Source organism: Talpa europaea (genome assembly GCF_964194135.1).
Source record: "Talpa europaea genome assembly, chromosome: 7".
NCBI lineage: Eukaryota > Metazoa > Chordata > Mammalia > Eulipotyphla > Talpidae > Talpa > Talpa europaea.
In genome coordinates, this window is record NC_140074.1 from 36,655,003 (window position 1) to 36,675,857 (window position 20,855).

The 20,855-nt window shown below is 42.7% G+C and overlaps 1 protein-coding gene across 1 annotated transcript in view; it reads right to left on the bottom strand.

Annotated features, from left to right (window-relative positions):
• The window catches only part of DMRT1 (doublesex and mab-3 related transcription factor 1), a gene marked incomplete at both ends in the record, with an annotated part of 94,900 nt that extends 74,439 nt beyond the window's left edge, over positions 1-20,461 (bottom strand). The window contains 2 exons of the mRNA XM_084236959.1: positions 17,083-17,263; positions 20,117-20,461. Of these exons, the coding sequence (XP_084093085.1) occupies positions 17,083-17,263; positions 20,117-20,461 (526 nt within the window). The remainder of the gene's footprint in view (positions 1-17,082; positions 17,264-20,116) is intronic.
• Positions 20,462-20,855: the final 394 nt, after the last annotated feature.

The following is a 20,855-nucleotide window of genomic DNA, read 5'->3' on the forward strand; positions in this document are numbered from 1 at the left end:
CCTTAAGAAAATAATAAGAAATAGACTATTAAATTCGCAGGGATGGAAGAAAGCAAAAATAGGGAGGAGAAACAAAGTCACTGCAGATTAAATATGGAGAGTTTTAAGCCAATTATAAAAGATCAAAGAGAACAAGAGAGGGGAGGAGTAGCCTTACAAGTAACCGAGATAGGAGACCTTGGAAGAAATACGACCGGAGTAAAATCATTACAGTTTACAATAAAAGTAATCTAGGGATGAATTGAGAAATTCACAGGAGACCACTACTGGGAACAACAGCATAAGGACAGACATTAAAAAGCTCTTTGTTTAGAAAAGGTACACAAGTCCCATGTGAAGATTCCTCCTATAGAACAGGACTGGCAAAGTGACCAATGTAAATGAAAAATGCAACTGCCTTCGGCCACGTTTTGGATTTTTATGCCATCACCTGTGGCTAGGAACTCCAGCTTGGTCTTCATTATATGCCACTGTGCACAAAGCGAAGAAGCAAAGGTTGTGGTGTTAGTAAAAGTGTGTCTTTAGGACCTCCTTGGTGGCGCAAGGGGTTAAGCACAGGGCTGTCCGCAGCCTCTGCAACATGAGTTCGATCCCCAGCCAGAGAGCAACCCACATGGCACAGCAAACCTCTCCTGTCTTGCCCACTGCTTCCCTCAGCAGTGTACTGCAGTCAATCTGCCCCTTCTGCTTCCCATTCTGTCTCTGGTGAATCCTCTCACCACAGCGCCCCCCCTCCCCACACCTCTGGCCTGTACCCCAGTTCCTATATGCATAAATAAATAAATAAACCTTTTTAAAAAATGTGTCTTTAAAACTCTCTCAGCATTTCCATTATAAAGATTTGATGCTGTCCCTTTTGAAAAAACATCAACTTCCTCAAAAGTCTGTCATTGTTCACTATCCTAGATTTAACCAAGAGGAGTGCCCTAAGAAAAGACCTGCTTATTCAAATGATGTTCACTTTAAATCTATTTTTCATTTATGGATAGTGTGCAAATTACACTTACAGTTGCTACCCACAAGAACTCCAGGAGGTTGAGAGAGCAGGAACAGCTATGTCTTCCAAAGAGGAACTGGCTGTGGCTAGAAAGGGGTCCTACACACAAAGGATATAGTTGTGACTGGAGCCAGGTCTTTGATTCCAGGTTTGGTACTTCTTGCAATGGCATTTAAAGCCCAGACACCCAGCTCTTCATCTTTACTTTGAATTGTTAAGTTTGTGTAGTTTGTTTTGTTTTTTTAGTCATCCAATAACCTGGACATTATAAAATCTCAGATTCAAAAAGCTCGGGGAAGTACAGAATATTGCCACGGGGACCCCATTACAACGAACATGTAAGGCCAAAGGTAACACCATATAAACTTTTCTTCCTACACAAGGTTGTCCAGATGACTAAACAACTCACAACAATTTACAGAATGAGAAAATTTATTAGTAACACAGCATTAACTGATACTGAGAAGTGGACATCAACTATTTTACTTACCCCTGTATTTGGATTCAAACTGCTTACGTAGCTTAATCATTTGGCTACTAGAGGTCCCATATCACTACCATAATCACTAGGGTAATGACGGGTAGGAGCTCTGGCTGTGAGTCACAGATCTGGGTATGAATGCCAACCATATGAATGAAATGCCAATGAAAAGTATATGTGACGTTGAGCAAGTTACTGAATCTCAATTTCCTTTAAAGTGGAAAAAATAGCTCCGATTTTACAGAGTTCTGGTAAAGATTAAATGAGACTATAAATCACAAAGCAGCTAAGACAACACCTGGCATGAGGCAGTGTCTACTGGGAGAATTGTAATTATTACTACCACCTCTGAAAATGTAATGCCAGAGCTGGGAATGAAAAAAACAAACTACAAAGTCAGAGGGCAAGACTAAAGCACTGCTCACTCTCCCCCTTCACACAGAGGAATTAGAAAAACCTTAATCACAATCACGCGTGGCTTCAGTTTGAGAAACATCTTTTATTCCTGCCATCCTGGCTCCTGGCAACACAAACTAATATCAGAATTATACTTCCTTGCTTAATCGCCCTTATTGTGCTTTGCTTTTTTAGTTCTACCCAATTTCCCCCTGCTCCTGGATGCAAGCTTTTGTTGCCTGTCAAACTTCTCTCCATTGCTGTAAATAACCTCTCTCCCTCTTTTATATTACCTTTCAAATATTTATAGACTGTTATTCTCCTTCTCTCCAAGCCATTCATCATTTTTGTTGCCTTTCCCCTAGATTCTCTCTAGTTTATCTACATCTTTTAGAGAAAAACAAACCCCAGGTGCTTCATGATGAAAACAGCACACCCAAAGCTCACAACCCTAAACCAGTAAGGCCCCCTTATTCAAAAGCCACAAAAAAATTCTTTGATGTGCTTCTTACTCCTTTTCTGGTGTAACTCATAATTCCATCTCTCTGATAAAAATTGAGGGAGAGACTGATAAGGCAAATGAACACCAGCCTCATCAGGATGGTTGGGCTGCAAGAGGTGGCAGGTCCTGGAGTGGGGTGCCCCGGACAGTCTCAGAGACAGCTCAAACCTGCTACTGAGGAAATTGGAGCATTGTGTGGGGTTTCATATATTCGTCTTCAAATACACACAGGTTGCAGAGTGTTTTAAAAATGAAAATTTCTGGGCCTCCCCGGTGGTGCAGTGGGTTGAGCGCAGTGCTGTGAAGCTGTCCACAGCCTCCGCAGCGCAGGTTTGATTCCCAGCCGGCCAGGGAGAATTCCACACGGCGCAGCAAACCTCTCCTGTCTTGCCTGCTGCTCCCCTCAGCAGTGTATTTCGTCATTCTGCCTGTTCTGCTCCCCGCTCTGTCTCTGGTGAAGCCTCTCACCCTCCCACGCCTCTGGCCTGTACCCCAGTTCTTGTATAAAAATAAATAAATCTTTAAAAAAAATAAAAATGAAAACTTCTAAAATGAAAAGCTTAAAAATGCCATCCTCATCACCAGGTAGACCTCATTTCATCGTGGGCAGCAGTGAGACTCACTTAATTCAGTTTATCCACATTTCTTCCGGACAGTGATGTCATTACAGTGTGTCTTCCCGCCTCCCCCTCCAGCTTTACTGAGGCCTCCCTGTCTTAATTCTACATGATGTCTGAAGGCTTCTAAAATGTGTACTTTACCCCCATTCTGTGGCAGGGGAGGGGGCAGAAAGATAGGGGAGGGGGTTGCTTATTTCGCTGAAGATAACGTCCTCATCTTGGTGTTCTGAGTACCTGTGAGAGGTTATACAACATTCTACTCTCCTTAGAAAGCATAAAAGATAGCTAACACTAAATACATGCATCAGCAATATTAATAAAACAGAAGAAAAGGATAGCTTATATTCTAATGCCAGGGCTTAATATATTTAGTTTATGTGAGCATTATGATGTAATCTCTGAGATTCCTGACAGCTTAGTGGGTTGGGGTGTGATGAGGGTGGAGGGAAATGTAATGGGCTACACAATCCTCACCCAGATGACTGGCAGAGGATCAGCGGAGGATCGTGTTGCATCCGTCCACATAGCTTCACTTTTGGAAAAATATTTTATTTACATTTATGTATGTAAACATACACAAACACCCGGCTAAAAGGTGGATCATATCCAGGTTCATAACTCTGCTCCTCATATTTACATAAATATCTTCAATTCTGCATTACTGCATCCATTTCACAAATGAGAAAAACAGTCAAATTAATTAACTGCTAAAAATCAGAGGTCATAACTGAGACATGTCTTTGGATTCTAGAGTTTAGTTTCAGTCAATGCCATGGAGTTTCCTCCCCAAATACATAGATCTCAAAATACCAGCAAAACTCTTTTTCCAAGAGTCTTCAGTCTTCAAGACCTTTGATCAAGCTTTACTGCCACACACCATTATCTCAGGGTGCCAAATTATCAATAGTATAACACCGCTATTGGGCCATTACAGCTTTCACCTGCGGGGAAGTACAAGCCTGAACACGTCCCACAAGTGGAAGAAAGCACTGAAATCACTTTCAAATAGCTGATAGGTAATGTGCATCAGTGGTAAGAATAAGATTAGTGTCTAGTGGCCATAATATCTGACTAAACAGTGGACCCATTCCTCGGTCAGTGGCCATACCAGTTTATTATGTACCAGAAGTAATGTTGAAGGTTCAAGGCCACAATACAAGAAGTGGTTTAATCACTGGAGCCATTAGCTTAAGCTAAGATCTGGTCTTGATTAAACAGAAATGAGGAACTGCAGTTGGGAGAATATGAAGAACACATTTGGTTAGGTATTCTATCAGCATTTTCATTTAGCCTGCCTAATAGTCTGCCAACGGGGAACTAGAAGAGTCACAGGCATCTGCATGCAACTCTGCCTGAACTCCCCAAAATACAGTGACCAAGGTTCAGCCCTTGTCTCTCCTTGTCACATCTTGCATCATGGTTTGAAATACCAAATAGCGGAGGGGATGGGGTAAACCACAAAGACTCAGCTCTATAATAAATATGGAATTCCTATATGGGGGGATGCAGGAGATTTAGTAAGACATACGCAGATATTCATGATTAAAAAAGAGGCCCTGAAACATGAACAAATGTTCAACTTTACTAATCGTACATTCTATCAACTATAACTAGTTTTCTACTGCAATATAATCAATTACCTGAAATTTAGTGGTTTCAAACACAGAAGTATTACCTTACAGTTCTGTGGGTCCAAAATCTCACTGGATCTCACTGGGCTAAAATCATGTGTAGACAGAGCTCATTCCTTTCTGAGGTTCTGGGGGAGGACGGTTTCCATACTCATTCACACTACGGGCAGAATTCAGGTCCTTGCTGGCGAAGAATGGATCCTTCCTGAGGATCCATTCCCTTGCTAACTGTCAGCTGAGGACAATTCTAAGCTTCTAGAGGGTTCCCACATTCTTTGGCTGGTGGGGGAGAGGACCTTCTTTCACATCAAAGCCAGCAACAGTGGGTCAAGTGTCTCTCACAGTTGGAAATCTGCTTGAGTCTTGTTCCATCCTGGCAACTTTGGGGCAGCCAAGAAAGGCTCTCCCCTTCCAAGCACTTATGCAAGTAATGGACCTACCTGAAAAAATCCAGAATCATCTCCCGATCTCTGAATCCCTGAATTTATCACATTTGCAAAGTCCTTTCACCAGGTAAAGTACCTTCTTCACAGGTCCCAGAGACTGGGGCATGAACACCTGTGGGGAAGCCATTACTCTCCTGACCACATCAACATGTGACCCCCCCTCATTTTTCAGACTGGTAAAGTGCCAACAACAACCTAGTACTGCCAGTACTAGGCAGTACAATAGGGAGAGCCATTGACAATATCTATCAACATTACATTTCAATTTATACCCAAAAATCAACCTCCTGTCCTCCATCTCTTCCCTCATGCCTGTCACCACCCCAGTCCAAGCAGCTGTCTCCCTTTTTCCAGACAACTACAGAGCTTTCATTTCCTTCTCTGCTGCTACCCATCTTCCTTCAAACCACACTCCACACACCAGCAGAGCTCTTTAAAGAAAGTAAACCAGATGACACAGTTCACTGAGGATGGCTTCCCAACGCATTCACACAAGGCCCTGTCTTGCAGACCCCAGCAGCCTGGGCTCCTTCCTGTTCTAAGCACAGTCTCACTTTGCTTTACTTCTGCCTGAAAGTTCTCTCCCCAGACCCTGACCACAACTGCTTACTATCATTTGAGACTAGCTCCTATTGGGTCCCCTTGGAGAGCTGTTCTCTCTGTGATCACTCTAACAGCTACCGCCCCTTTGACACATCCCTCATATCACTTTTTCTTTGCAGCACTCACCACTTTCTGAAAGTAACTCATTTATCTACTGGTATTTTGGTTATCAACTGTCTCCCCTGATGGTTATCGGAGATCCACAAGAGATGGATGTTTTATGCACTGCTGTATATCCCCTGCCTAGAATAAGGTCAATGCAGTCACACATAAAAATCTGTTAAATGAATGAAAAATACAACAGGAGAACAGAAGAAAAAGAAGGGAGGGAATCTTGCTCAGACAGCAAACTAGCAAAGATGAATCAATCCAGTTCAGCAAAATTTGTCGGCATTTGATAACTCTCATCTGCTTCCCTGAATTAAAGCATATTCTAAATTTTAGGTAAAGCCCCAAGCCCCAGGACCAGAATTAAGGAATGATACAAAAATTGCGAGTAGTTTTATAAGTGTTGAAATCAATAGTGAGTCATCTGCTGATAGACACTGGTAGACTTGACATTGGATGGCTGAAGTAGTATCGAAGAACTCTTACTGACAATTAACACCACAAAATATGCTATTATCAGCTATATACTGTCCACTTTAATAGTGCTATATGCATCTTTCCTAAAAAAGTAGTATTGTACTGTAAGACCAGATGAGTGCTGTGAAGTTTGCAGACATATGAAACTAAACTGGATTTGAAACATAATGGCTCAACAACCAGGATCAATATTTATGTGAATTTCCATGGGGGGAGGGATGTCAAAAAGGTTTTTTGTAAAATAAGGAGACATCCTTAAACTGAGACAGAAATGCAGATCCTCAGGCAGTGGCCGTGACCACCACCGAAAAGTAAGTAAGAAAGCAGCTAGAACTAGGGGCTGGGGGCACAAAGGCATCTCTAGGCCAGTGCTTTTGCTCCCTGGCACAAGGAGCACTTTGAGGTTCAGAGGTTACCTGGCAGAGGCACATAATTTATGGTATCCCCCATAAGGTGTTAGTTGACGTTCCCCTAGGTTGCTTCCCTGTAAATCTCAATCCTTTGGGAAACTGAGTCTTCGGTACCCCAAAGGCACAGATTAAACCAGTATACAAAACAGAGAACGGTCAGTAATAAAGCAAAAATTTAGCAGCTGGGAGGAGAGGAAGAAGGGATGCTGATGGAAATAAAAGCAATCATGTTATCTCAGGTGAGTCTACAGGTTAATCAAAACCAAGTAGCCTTGAAGAAAGCTGGGCTAGCAGAAGAGGCTGTTCTTAGGTAGTTAAAGGAGGACGAGGAGTTATCATTAAATGGTTGGTTTCTATTTAAGAAGATGAAAAGGTACTGGAGGTGGGAGGTTGTGACGTTTGCACAGCAAGGTGAATGGGCTTAATGTCACTGATCTGTACGCTTAAAGTGGTTATAATAGTCAATTACATGTTATGTATATCTTACCACAATAAAATTTTTTTTCAACAAGTTACTTAATAAAACGACAGATGGGACAGAAATGTGTCCACAGGATCCAAAGGATAGTAGGTGGTAGAGGTGGTTGTCAATAGACAGGATCCTTGAACTAGCAGATAACCTGGACTCAGTGGTTCCAGGACTGCAGAGGAACCTGTGCAGCAGGCAAGTGAAACTGATGACACCGATGGTTATTTTGACATTCCGAAAGTTTCGAATCACAGCAAATGAAGGTCACACCACAGTACGACAGAACCTGGTGTGGCTGCTACAAAAGCTCTCCAAGGCTACCAGCAGATGCTGACAGTAATTTCTGAGACAGTCTATGAGGTACTCTCTACCCCACTGGTGACAGGAAAGACAGCATCCATTTTTACCAACTAAAATTTTTCCCTTCTGCTTTCCAAAGAGTGATGGTGATCTTTCATTTTTATAAATCCAAAGATAAAAATTATCCTTGCCAAGTTTATACGATTATAGCACTCCCTCTCCCTCCTTCTAAGGAAATGCATGTCACTGAGGGCTGAAAAGTTGCTTTAGCCCTTCAAAAACATATCATAATTTCCACTGGTAGATAATACAACAAAGAGCCTGCTGCCAGGAATCTTCATGGTTTACTTCCTCACACTATTCCTTGCACTACAAACTCCGTGTGATAATGAGGTAAAAGAGGAAAAAGAAATTTAAGACTATATATTTCTAATGACAATAAAATGCAAATCTGGAGACTTCTCCACAATTTAAGTATCTGATCCTCAAATAGACTCACTGATTTTTAAATCTGCAGGGTTTGCTAGGACGAAGGCATCTTGCCTTTTAAGAAACTCAGAATTCGAATCTGAACTTTTAAAATTTTCTGTAACCCTCAGATCCTGATAGTGTGAATGTAAAATAGTGAGTGCATAGCCTCTCGGGAAAACATTTTGGAAGTCTCTCAAAATATTAAACATAGTGTTAACATATGACTCAGAAATTCCACTCCTTGATATATGCCTAAGAAAATGAAACATTTGAGGGCCTCCCCGGTGGCACAGCGGTTGAGTGCTGGGTTGAGAAGCTGCCCGCAGCCTCTGCAACGCCGGTTCGATCCCCGGCAATCACCGGCCGCCAGGTGAGGGTCCCACATGGCGCGCAGACCTGTCCTGCCGCCCGCTGCTCCCCTCAGCAGTGTATTTCATCAGTCTGCCTGTTCTGTTCCCCGCTCTGGCTCTGGTGAATTCTCTCACCTCTCACCTACCGCGCTTCTGACTGTGCCCAGTGCTTGCATAAATAAATAAATAAATAAATCTTAAAAAAAAAAAAAAGAAAATGAAACATTTGCACAAAAATGTTATAGAATCATTACTCAAAAAGGGCAAGCAACCTAAAAGCCCATCAGTTGATAAATAAAAAAACAAAGTATCATATAAAGAATATTATTTAGGGCCTCCCTGGTGGCGCAGCGGTTGAGCGCTGGGCTGTGAAGCTGCCCGCAGCCTCTGCAGCGCCAGTTCAATCCCCGGCCACCGGGTGAGGGTCCCACATGGCGTGCAGACCTGAGGGTCCCACATGGCGCGCAGACCTCTCCTGCTGCCCACTGCTCCCTTCGGCAGTGTATTTCATCACTCTGCCTGCTCTGCTCCCAGCTCTGGCTCAGTGAATTCTCTCACCCTCCCGCGCTTCTGATTGTACCCAGTGCTTGTATAAATAAAAAAATAAATCTTTAAAAAAAAAAAAAGAATATTATTTAGTTAAAAAAAGAGGGGGAATTAAAAGGACACACTACAACATGATTAAACCTCATAAATATCAGGCTAAGTGAAAGAAGCCCTACACAAAAGGTCACACATCATATGACTTCGTTTATACTAAGTGTCCAGAATAAGCAAATATATGGAAACATATATTAGCAATTGCCTAGGTCTGGGGTGGGGAGTAAATGGAGAGTGACTTTTAGTGTGTACACTTTCTTTTAGGAGGAGATCAAATGTTCCTAATTTAGATTCTGATGATAGTTTTACAACTCTGAATTTACTAAAAAAAAAAGAATCATACACTTCAAGCAGATGAATTATATAGTGCATGAATTATACTTCAAGGTGTTAAATTACATTTGAATTTTTAACCATTTAAAAAATTGACATTTTAAAACTATCACAGAACAAAAATGCACACTGAACATTAATAATTTTAATTTATAATATATACAGGTGAGTTCACATTCACTAATCTAGTGTTTTAAAACACAACTTCAAATTTAACCATCATTACTCGTTCATTGAGCAAAGGTTTATTGACCTAATATAAAATCTGGTTCTGTACTATGCTAACATGAATAAAATGCAGCTACTGCTCTTACAAGAGATTAATTTTCACAAGCGAGATACACATGTAAACCAATTAAATGTTTTTGTCTTTCAGAGATGCTGTTTCAAAATTAACGTGTGGCTTTAAATCCTTTATTTACCTTTTTGTGGGTCTAGATATTTTCTTCATTTCCTTCCTATCCAAAGGTAGACCAGCAGGCTGCCTACCATGGGCCTGATTATAACTGCTTTTCTGAAATACTATCCACAATGAATTTCTATAAGGTCAATAAACTGCTATATTTGACATTTAAGCAGACTGTCCTTGAGATAAATAAAACTCACTGAGATACTATTTAAAACAATAATCATGAGCATCATTAATCTTACATGTCATTTTTTATTCAAGCCTCCAACTGTTGCTTCAGTTTAAGTTTCATTTTATTGACCATGCTATAAATTTCTTCGATTATGAAAGCAAAATTTAGGAACGTTTTCACCTGAAAGCGTTTTAAACCAAACATCTACATTTTCTGTTCTACTTGAAATTGAGAATCTATCCAAAAATCAATGGAGCTCATCTCATATTAATAACCAGAATCCTTCCGAAATAAACTCCAACTCAATTTGTTACATGGGTATTTGGGTTGGTTACGCTTTTTGAGTAAGATTCTATAACATCTTCGTGTAAATGTTTCCTTTCTTGGGTATATATCAAGGACTGCAATTGATGAGTCATATACTAAACTGTATTTAATATTTTGAGGGACTGCTAGAATGAAGGGCTTCTTTCTGTACAATATCAGAAAATGCAAGGATCAAAACTGAAATGTTAATTTAAATTAATAAATTCACAGAGGATGATTCAGGGCAGTGAAACTACTTTGTATGCTATTATAAGGGCAGATAGTCATGATAAATCTGCCCAAACCCACAGACTATACACCACCAAGAGTTAACTGACAAAGAAAAAATGATTTTTGAGAGTGATTTTGAGAGACTGTGTCAATATTTGTTTATTAGCTGTGACAAATGCACCACTCTGGTGGGGGATGTTAATAATGAGGAAGGGATCCCTGGGAGGTGGAGAGGTGGGCAGGGAGTATATGGAGTATATATCTATACCTTCTCCTCAAACTTTCCAAGAACCTGAAACTGCTCTAAAAATGTAAAGTCTATTTCTAAAAAAAAAAATTAAATGTTCAGTATCTTCAATTGTTAGCTTATCAACCATATTTCTTTAGAGGTGAAAACAACGCAGAGATATGACTCCATTTTCAAACTACCACATTTCATGCTCGTGAAGCAGCAGAACACTTAGAAGACACGATGTACTGTGTCCCCCTCCATGCATGCTCTCTAGCTGCAAGCTGAAGTGGAATCACTACTAAGGACAGAAACGAAGGCACAAACCTGAGACTCTTACAGCCAAGGAAAGGTGAGTGAAACCCGCCCCAGACCAGGATAGGCTGTGCTACAGGGATGGCCTGAGGGCAGAAGGTAGTTTGCTGTGGGGGAGTGTGAATGTGTGTGTGTGTGTGTAAGTCTCAGGTTGCTCAGAAGGGAGGGCCCCAAGAAAGATAACATTCTGGTCCTTACTTACAAAGGACACATATGCAGAGCCAAGTGATCTACAATGCAACCCTTCATCTGACAGTTTCTGCACAGAAAAGGAAGGCAAAGAATGACTCAGAGCTCCGAGTAACTGGGCGGTAAACAGCGTTCTACACTGGAAGGAGGTTGAAGGAAAAGCAAAAGATAAAATGAAGTGAAGCCCAAATTTCAAAAAAAGAAGAATGCCCATTGTGCAGTTTAAAAAGAGGAAATTTTGAAATTAAAAATATAAATATACTAAAATTTAAAAAGTAAAACCCGAGACAATGCTCAAGTTGCTATTAATTATCATTTAGAACCAAAAATGTTCACTTACATTCTGGATGCTCCCAAAATGCCTCAGAAGAAATGCCTTGCTAATCAACTGTGCTATCATCTGATGTTGTTAGGGTAAGAGACAGCAACTAACAAAGCATGTCTTCAAAAGGGTATTTCTTTCACAGTGATATGCACAATCACAGGTGAAAATAATAAAAAATTCTGCACCATTCGTCAAAGAATCTTTGGTCAGTGTTTTGGTCATCTGAGCCAAGCTCTGGTCAAAGATTACAGAGACTTTCTTCTAATGTACTCTGTGTGACTCAGTGACATCAGTTCTCCAATAAATGAAACAGCTTGCTAAATCCAATTTCCTTCACAGTGTCCTTAGAACTCAGTCAATAATCTCAGCAATAATTCTTGGGCATTTCTCACTCTCAGTTTTGGCACTTTCAGGAGCCAAAAGGAGATAAGTAAGAAACCTCAAGGACACAGAAATTTACTGAATGTCACTGCCCTTTTAGACGCTAAACAGTAGGTATCAAGAAGGTTGGCAATTTGCTGCTGTGGGAGCCAAGTTGGTAGGTTTTATTATGACACGACAACTTTGACCTCACCAATTAAGTTCAAATCCTAGCCTTGTACATGCATAAAATAAGTCCATAAAAAAGTTCTTAAACTATTTCAAATGAGAAGGAAAAAGTTAAGTATATAGTGTGACCTATAAGTGGGACAATTCTATGGGGGGATACACAAAAAGGATAAGCAAACACACTAGTTTGTACCTGCAAGCTAGTGTGCTCTATAAATGTTTATCATTTTTTGAGCTCTATAAATGTTTATCATTTGCCTGCAAAACACTATTTTAAATCCTAATCTCTGGGAAATTAATATAAACTATATATTTGGGTTTTTTTTTCATTTTTTTATAATAAATTTTATTTTTACATTCCCCATACAATTGCAACTCCCTTATTTTGACCCCAATCCCTCCCCTCCCACCTTCTACCCCCCATAGAGTGTCTCTGGTTCATAGTTTTTTGTTGATTTTGATTTTCACTTTCTTATAGTTATTCATTTTCCTGGTCCCTTATTTAAGTTTTCTTAAACTATATATTTGTTAGCAGTAATCTTTCTAAGCACATTGGACCCCAAGTACTGCATGAGGCTTGAAGGACATCCTTCATCTGTCTCTCTGATTCTTTCTCTTCGACTAGACCCTCCTTTCTCTCTCTTTTTTCTCCTTCTATATATTTATGTAGTTTAATGCACTGGCAATTTTGTTTTTCTCTGGCTTATATGCACACAGAATTTATCAATCTCGATTCAAGAGCATGGGCTGAAGTCCTAGAAGGGCTGACCATGGATCTGCCCCACAGGAGAGCTGGCTGGGGAAGAGTCCACCTTCCTTTGGCAGCAAAACTTTCAGGGTGATGCCTCTCCACCCTCTCCTGAGCACAGCACACTGCTGGCTTCCATATTCATTCCCTTTGAAACTTGGTTCAAAACCCCAAAATGCCCAAAAACAGATGACTGGATTGAGAAGATGTGGTATATATACACAATGGAATATTACTCAGCAATCAAAAAAGATAAACTCATGCAATTCACAGCAACATGGATGGAGCTGGAAGGGATCATGCTCAGCGAAATAAGCCACAAAGAAAAAGAAAAATAACGGATGGTCTCACGCATAGCAGGAATTTAGAAAACCTAAATAAGGGACCAGGAAAAAGACTAATTATAATAAAGTAAAAATCAAAATCAACAAGCAACTATAGACCAGAGACACACTACCCGGCGGGCGGGGAGGGGAAGAGGAGAGGAGAGGAGGAATTAGGATCAAAATAAGGGGGGGGGTGGAACTGTATGGAGAATATAACCAAAATGAAAATGCATACACTGTGCAAAAATGAAAAATGATGTAAGAAGTACATAAAATAAAATATACGCAATGAAAAAAAAAAACAACCAAAATGACACGGATGTCTGTCAGCTCCACAGCAAAGGAGGGACTCTGGTCACATCCTCCTTGACCCTGAGCTGTGTATCCTGCTCTCCTGCTGCTTCTCTTTGTAATGTTCCCTATCGATGGTTCATACCAGTCTCTCTTCATAGGCTGGTAAGATGGAAAATCCATGAACTTTAGGGTTGAAATTTAGAGGCCTGGATTAAATCCCAGTTCCACCAACTTCATTCTAGGGCAGTTTTCTTACCATTTCCTAACACTTGGCTTCCTTATCTGTACATAGAATAATTTCTGCCTCCTGAAATGTTTGTGAAGACTGTATTTTCAGGGGTCATTTCTATAGTTCATTACTAAAATATCTGTGAACATCAAATGAGTTATTCTTTATCCCTCTGACATCTACCCATCCTCATCTCAGCCCTCTAGCTATATCCACCATCAACTCTTACTGGGTTGATGCTTTTTTTTTTTTAAGATTTATTTATTTATTTATACAAGCACTGGGTACAGTCAGAAGCGTCGGAGGGTGAGAGAATTCGCCAGAGCCAGAGCGGGGAGCAGAACAGGCAGAGTGACGAAGTACACTGCTGAGGGGAGCAGCGGGCAACAGGAGAGGTCTGCGCGCCATGTGGGATCCTCGCCCAGTGGCCAGGGATCGAACCGGCGCTGCAGAGGCTGTGGGCAGCTTCTCAACCCAGTGCTCAACCTCTGCGCCACCAGGGGAGGCCCTGGGTTGATGCTTTTGACAGAATTTAAAATCTCAAAATAGGGGGGTGTCCTCCCTGGGGGCACAAGGGGTTACGATGCAGCACTGTAAAGCTGTCTGCAGCCACTGTAGCACAAGTTCAATGCCCGGCCAGGGAGGTGACCCACATGGCTCAGCAGATCTCTCCTGACTCGCCCGCTGCTCCCCTGAGCAGTGCATTTCAGTACATCTGCCTGTTCTGTTCCCCATTCTGTCTCTGGTGAATCCTCTCAACGCCCCCCACCCCGCATCTCTGGCCTGTACCCCAGTTCTTGTATGCATAAATAAATAAATCTTTAAAAAAATCTCAAAATATAAAAATCTTATTTCTTTTTTTTGTTTTCCAAAGATTTATTTTTTATTTATACAAGAGCCGGGGTACAGGCCAGATGCTTGGGAGGGTGAGAGGATTCACCAGAGATAGAGCCAGGAACAGAACAGGCAGACGGACCGAAGACACTGCTGAGGGGAGCAGCGGGCGGGACAGGAGAGGTCTGCTTGCCATGTGGGTTGCTCCGAGGCCAGCGGGGATGGAACTGGCGCTGCAGAGGCTGTGGACAGCTTCACAATGCTGCGCTCAACCGCCTGCGCCACCAGGGAGGCCCAAATCTTATTTCTTATTAATAGACTCCTTCCTTTCTATGAAAAGCAAAGTTTGGAAACTGTTATAAATTTGTATTATAAGCAATCAAACCAAAAAAATAAAGAGTGTAATCTCCTTTGTTAATTACAGGATCTGTAGCCCCAGTAACTAACACTCAGGCACACCTACCTGCAAAGCAGCGACTACAGTTGCACCTCTCACCTACTTACCTTCTCCTCTTTCCTAAGGGTCAAGATTCACAGAATCTGCAAACCCTCAAAGGCTTCCTCCCTCATTTTTGAGAAGAAACAAAAGACCCAGAGACCTCAAGTTACATGTGCAAAGTTGTACAGCTCGTCATTGACTTCAGCCCAGGGGTTAAGCCCAGCAAACTGAAGAAGGCACACTCAGTAAAGCTGTATAGGAACCTTGGCAGGCTCTAAAGAAGCCTGTGAATCTCAGCATATGTATTTAGAACAAGTGGAAAATATGTATTTAATTGCTAAGAGAATTTCAAAGACCTTTATTTAGTGGATTTATTAGAGCTCCAGCATTCAGTGAGGTCAAATGGAACTTTATGAGAGAAGGAAATACACTTTCCAATATGGTTGCACTCAGCTGTATGTTGCTCCTGAGCAGTCAAAATGTGGCCAGGGCAATTGAAGATTGGTGTGTTTACACTGTAATTTTGATTTTTTATTGTGGAACAGTACATTTAACATGAATTTTACCACTTTTAAGTATACAGTTCAGTGGTAATAAATACATTCTTATTGTGGAATAGCTACAATTTCTCTCATAGGTCTTTTTCAACCTATAAAAATTAAACTCTGGACTCACTAAACAATAACTCTCCCTGCCTCCCATCCCCAACCACCATTTTACTTTCTGTGATTCTGAGAACTTCATGTTAGTGGAATGATGCAATACTAGCTTTCTATGAGAAATAAGCTAAGGCTTATTCTCATAGTAATCAAGGGCCTCAAGGGCCTCAAGGGCCTCAAGGGCTATGAATATGGATGTACAAAAATCTCTCCAAAACCCTGTTTTCAATTCTAGGGGGTAAATACCCAAAAGTATAATTGCTGGAAAACAGTAATTTTTAATTTTTTGAGGAACCATACTGATTTCCAAAACTGCTGCTCCATTCTATATTCCAAACAACGGTATACACAAGTTCCAAATTCTCCACATCCTCACTAATACTTGTTATTTTCGTGTGTGTGTGTGTGTGTGTGTGTGTGTGTGTGTAAATAGTAGCTATCTTCATGGTATCAGGTAATATCTCATTTTAGTTTTTATTTGCATTTCCCTTGTGATCAGTGATTCTGAGTATCTTTTAATGGGCTTATTTGTGGTTTACATATCTTCTTTGGCTGAAAGTTTCTATTTTATCTTACTGTGATAAATTTAAATTTAAGTAATGACATGCAGCTAGGGGCTTCCATATTGGTCAGTGTAGGATTCCTGAGGTAACTTGGACTCACTCCAGTAAGCACTGACACTTTTGAAAGCAGGCAGCAGATTCAGATCCTTCCTCAGGCAGTCACTTAAATTTGCTCCATCTCAGCATGTGTGGAATAGCATCATAACCTCCTACCTTATGGAATTACTCTGAGAATAAAACTAGAGTCAGCATATATACAACCCCTGGTAGTCCTAACACATGTTAAAATTTTAAGCCAATGGAACATGCTGCCTGCCCCTCCCTTCCTAGAACACTTCAAACTTGACACCGAGGATTGGTCTTTTCAGACACTTTTCCCATATGAACACCATCCTAGCCACAGAAAATGGGCTTTCAGTTCTAGGAAACAGAATCTTTAGCCCCTGCCAAGATAACCCAAAATGGAGGGGTGGACTGAGGCAAAATCTGGAATCTGATTCCATTGATATTCTGTGGTTCTGACTATCCAGATTTTTTTTTAATAAGATTTGATTTTAGATTTATTTATACAAACACTGGGTACAGTCAGAAGCGCGGGAGGGTGAGAGAATTCACCAGAGCCAGAGCGGGGAGCAGAGCAGGCAGAAGGACCGAAGTACACTGCTGAGGGGAGCAGCGGGCGGCAGGAGAGGTCTGCGCGCCATGTGGGACCCTCCTCTGGTGGCCGGGGAGCAGCCGGGAATCAAACCAGCGCTGCAGAGGCTGCGGGCAGCTTCGCTGCCCAGCGCTCAACCCCTGCGCCACCGGGGAGGCCCCAGATTGAGTTTTGACTAATAATCAAGTGAAGTCGTCACACTTCCAAATCTAGAATTATGGCCATTTCCTTTTTGAGGCAGCCAAAACAGACCTTCAGAGCAAGGATGCTTAAAAACAAAAACAAAGAAAAACACAATGTATTCTCTAAGTTCTGAATGTGTTGTGTGTCTCAGGACAGTCCTGGAACTGTTGCTGTAACCACAGCCCTTCTTCTTCCCTATGCCTGGCCACATGAACCCCAGACCTCCAGGTTACCTGAAGCAGCAGTGGTGGGGGTACTGGCCGGAGGCGGCTGAGAGGAGCTGCTATTCTCAATCAGGCACGGGTTGCTGCCATTGTTCTCTCTCTTGACTAGCAGCTCAGCTGCACTGGGCAGTGGGATGGGGTGGCTGATCCCCAACTCTTCCTCCTGGGCCTGCTGCCTTCTCAGAGCCACCTGGAAGCATAGAAAAAAAGGGTCATTCTCCAGCAATCCAGGTTCACTTGTGCCACTTTGCCCAAACCACTGAAGACATCAAGATTTATTAGTTCCAAAGGGGAGGCTGAGAAGCTCTAATTTCTTTTGAAAGCTACCCAATGATGTACAGCCAAAACAGAGAAATAGTTTAGAGCTAGATCACCTGGTCCATACTAGGTGCTTTAAAAATGTTCATGAAACAGCTAAATGCACAGAGGTGTGGGAAATAAGGTCTTGGCTCAGAAGGATCAGAAAAATCTATTCAGTCAGCCAGGCAGAGGGGTTCAATCTGAAGAGTAGAAATCAGCACTGGCAGATTACAAAGGAAGCAGAATGAGCTCTCTCCTTTGTTCTAAAAATGTGTTAAAAAGCCACTGCACTGGGAATAGTGACCAGCAAGATACAGGGAGATTAGATTAGATACCAAGGTACTTACCAACATTTAATTCAGTGTGAGATAAGATGCAGCAAACACTGTAGGAGGGTTATAGACCAACCCTACAGAAGAGATTCAGAGACAGAAAGGGCGCTAAATTGTGGAATCACCCAGAGGTACTAAAACTAAAACTGAAGAATAGGATTATAGGTCTTAGATGGGCAAGAATGAAGGGGCTGAAAAGGCAGGGGCTGCTTAGGAACTTCTGGACTGGAAGGGGCATGTGGCGTAGAGAAGTAAAGGAGAATAAAGGCTGATATTCCTTGATTTCCAGGACAGGAGAGCTATCCCAGGTGGAAGAAAGGGATCTATTACACTTAAATAACTTCTCTTGGTCCCTCTTCAATTGATTCGCCTTTAAATAACATAGTTAAAGATTGAAAAAGACATGTAAAGAAAATAAATTGCATTTTTGCTTACCACATGTAACAAAAAAGGAGACTTTCTGTTGAAATTGACTACTGGTAATAGAAATGAGAAAGTGAAATACTTACACCTGAGGCCCAAGCACCACCCAAAAGTTGACATCAACATAGCAAGCCAAAAAAAACTGCAATTTATGTATCGTTTTAGGAAAATTATAGTGCAGAGTTGATTAATTTGAAAATAATTTTATACACAAGAGGAGTTATAAACTTAGGAAAAAATTCAAACTATTTTAAGGTGACTAAAAAAATGGTTGTTACATACATTTCAGAAGTCATCTAACACAGCACAAAACCTTTTGATCTGGAAATGTATTTCCATATTATAAATGTAATCTTGACCCTTTTGTTTTTAACATGGCAAGCAGCCTTGTTCATGAGTGCTTCTGCTAATTAAATTTACTCAAAAGTAAGGCTCTACTTGGATGAGTATTTTTATTACATTTTAAGGAAATCCCCGGATAGTCTCCACACTAAATATTTAAGCCAACTAAGAGCAGACTATTTTCTTCTACTTACAGATATAATTTAAATGTCCTAAATTTTTCCCCGAAGCTCACTGCGATGCACTTAATGCATTTTAATGCATTATATTTTTGTCCACCACACATGGAACTGAAGATCTATAAAGAAGAAACTAAGGGAAACAACATGTATTTCCCTGATCTTGTAATCTGTGAAGTCAAAATAAATCTAGTTTAACCAATTTTTTACTGTTGTACACATTAAAAGTATACATGCTTTCAGCACGGGTGCTGTCGTGTCTAACGTTCTCATCTAAATCATTTCCAGTGGAAGACATTTCACGTTCCCAGTCAAAAGTAGTTGATCGTCAGCTCGTTTCTTTGATGTCTTTCCATTTTAAATAAACAGTCTTAAATAGAGGAAACCACTTTTAGCTGGAAAGGACATACAGAATCTTCTAAAACTCAGTTTAGGCTACCAACAAGTCAGCTCTTTCCGTTAAGATGCTAAAGTACTAAGCTTTTAAAACGCTTTAAGAAGCACCGGGAAAGTCTCAAATCCGCGCTTTTCCCCCTGTTCCTATTTTTTAAAACCTCTTTAATGTGTTTTAAAATACGTGCAAGAAATTAAGTTAAATTAAAATTAAAATAAATTAAAATTAAAGTAAAATAAAATGCATGCAAAGCAATCTGTGCTCGAATAGCAAACTTTTAAATGCTAAAACCTCCGCTGCGCTCAAAATGGCTGAGGCGCGCAGCGGGGCTCCCCCGGGGGGCGAGGCCGAAAAATGCGCCAAGAGCGCACCGACCACCACGCCACGCCACGCCGGCGTCCATTACAGCGACTTTTCCAGAACAAGGTTCCCGACATGTTACCGGGATAAGCAGCAGCTGGCTCGGGTCGCCATTTAACCCTCCAAAAAAGGCTCGCGAATACCCTCCCCAATTTAAACGCAAATGCCTGCCGGTCTAAGGGGGGAGGGGTAAAAGGTCCCGGGGATCCCGGAGACCCACGAAGGGCGAGTCCGGGGTACTCCTTTGCTGGGGGGAATCGAAGAAATTCTGGGGCCGCTGGAAAAGAACCCCGCAACTCCGCTATGGTCAGGGCCCGAGATCCAGGGACCCTTCCTGCGCAGAGAACGCCCCAATTCCTTGTTTAAGGGTGCGTGCTCCAGGATCCCGGGGTCCCCACAACTGTCTGCTCTAAAAGCTGCAGGGGGACCCGGGGACACCCCAGACGGCTGAACCCCGCATCTTCCCTGGAGCGCAGCAAACCCCGCAGCTCCAGACCGCGGCGCGGACCGCACGGAGACACGTCCAGGCTCTCCAAGAGCGGCGCTGGCGCGTGGCTGGGAACCCCGCACTCCAAGCGCGCCCCCGCAGCGGGCCGATTCCACTGCTTCTTTCCTTCCGAGCCCAAACCCGAACCCTCGCGCCTTGGGCCACACCAAAGGTCTCTATCCAAAAATGTGGGGGTTGTCCCCAGTTCCTCCGCGCCCTTACTCACCTGCGCGGCCATCACACGCTGTCTCTCGGCGATCAGGTTGCACTTCTTGCACTGGCAGTCCCGCCACATGCAGAAGCGCTTGTGGCCCTTGAGGGGCGACGCGTAGCCGTGGTTCCTGCAACGCGCGCACTTGGGCAGCCGCGGGGACTTCTTGCTCGCGGCGCCCATGCCCGACGCCCCAGTACCGGAGCCGCTGCCGCCCCCGGCCCCAGTGCCGCCGGAGGTCGCCAGCAGCGCCCCAGCTGCTTTACCAAAGCCCCCGGCCTTGCCCTGCGGCGGTGCCCCCGGGGCGTGCTGAGCTTCCGACGGGGCCGAGGGCTTGCTGAATGCGTCGTCGTTGGGCATGACGCCCCAAAGAGAGGAGCAAGAGCTCTCAGGTCACCTCTCCGATCTGGAGAGGGTGCAAGGCAAGTGCCCAACCGACGGCGAGGCTCTCTGGGAGGAGGCGCAGAAGGCGTGTGCGCCGCTGCTGGAGGTGCAGCTCGAGTGGCAAAGTCCCGACACGCAACGCCCAGAGTGGTGGGGGGTTGTGCCTTTTTCTCTTTTGGCGCGCGCGCGCGCGCGTCGCAGAAATTTGGATACTTTTCAGAATGTTCCCGGGACTGCCTAGGCGGGAGAGGGCTGCAGGGAGCTCGGACACGCCCACCGACCCCCAACTCTGGTGTGGGCACTCCAGCAGTGTGCAAGTTTGCACCGGCTGCAAACACCTCGGAGGTTTTGCTGCAAAATCGCTGCAAGT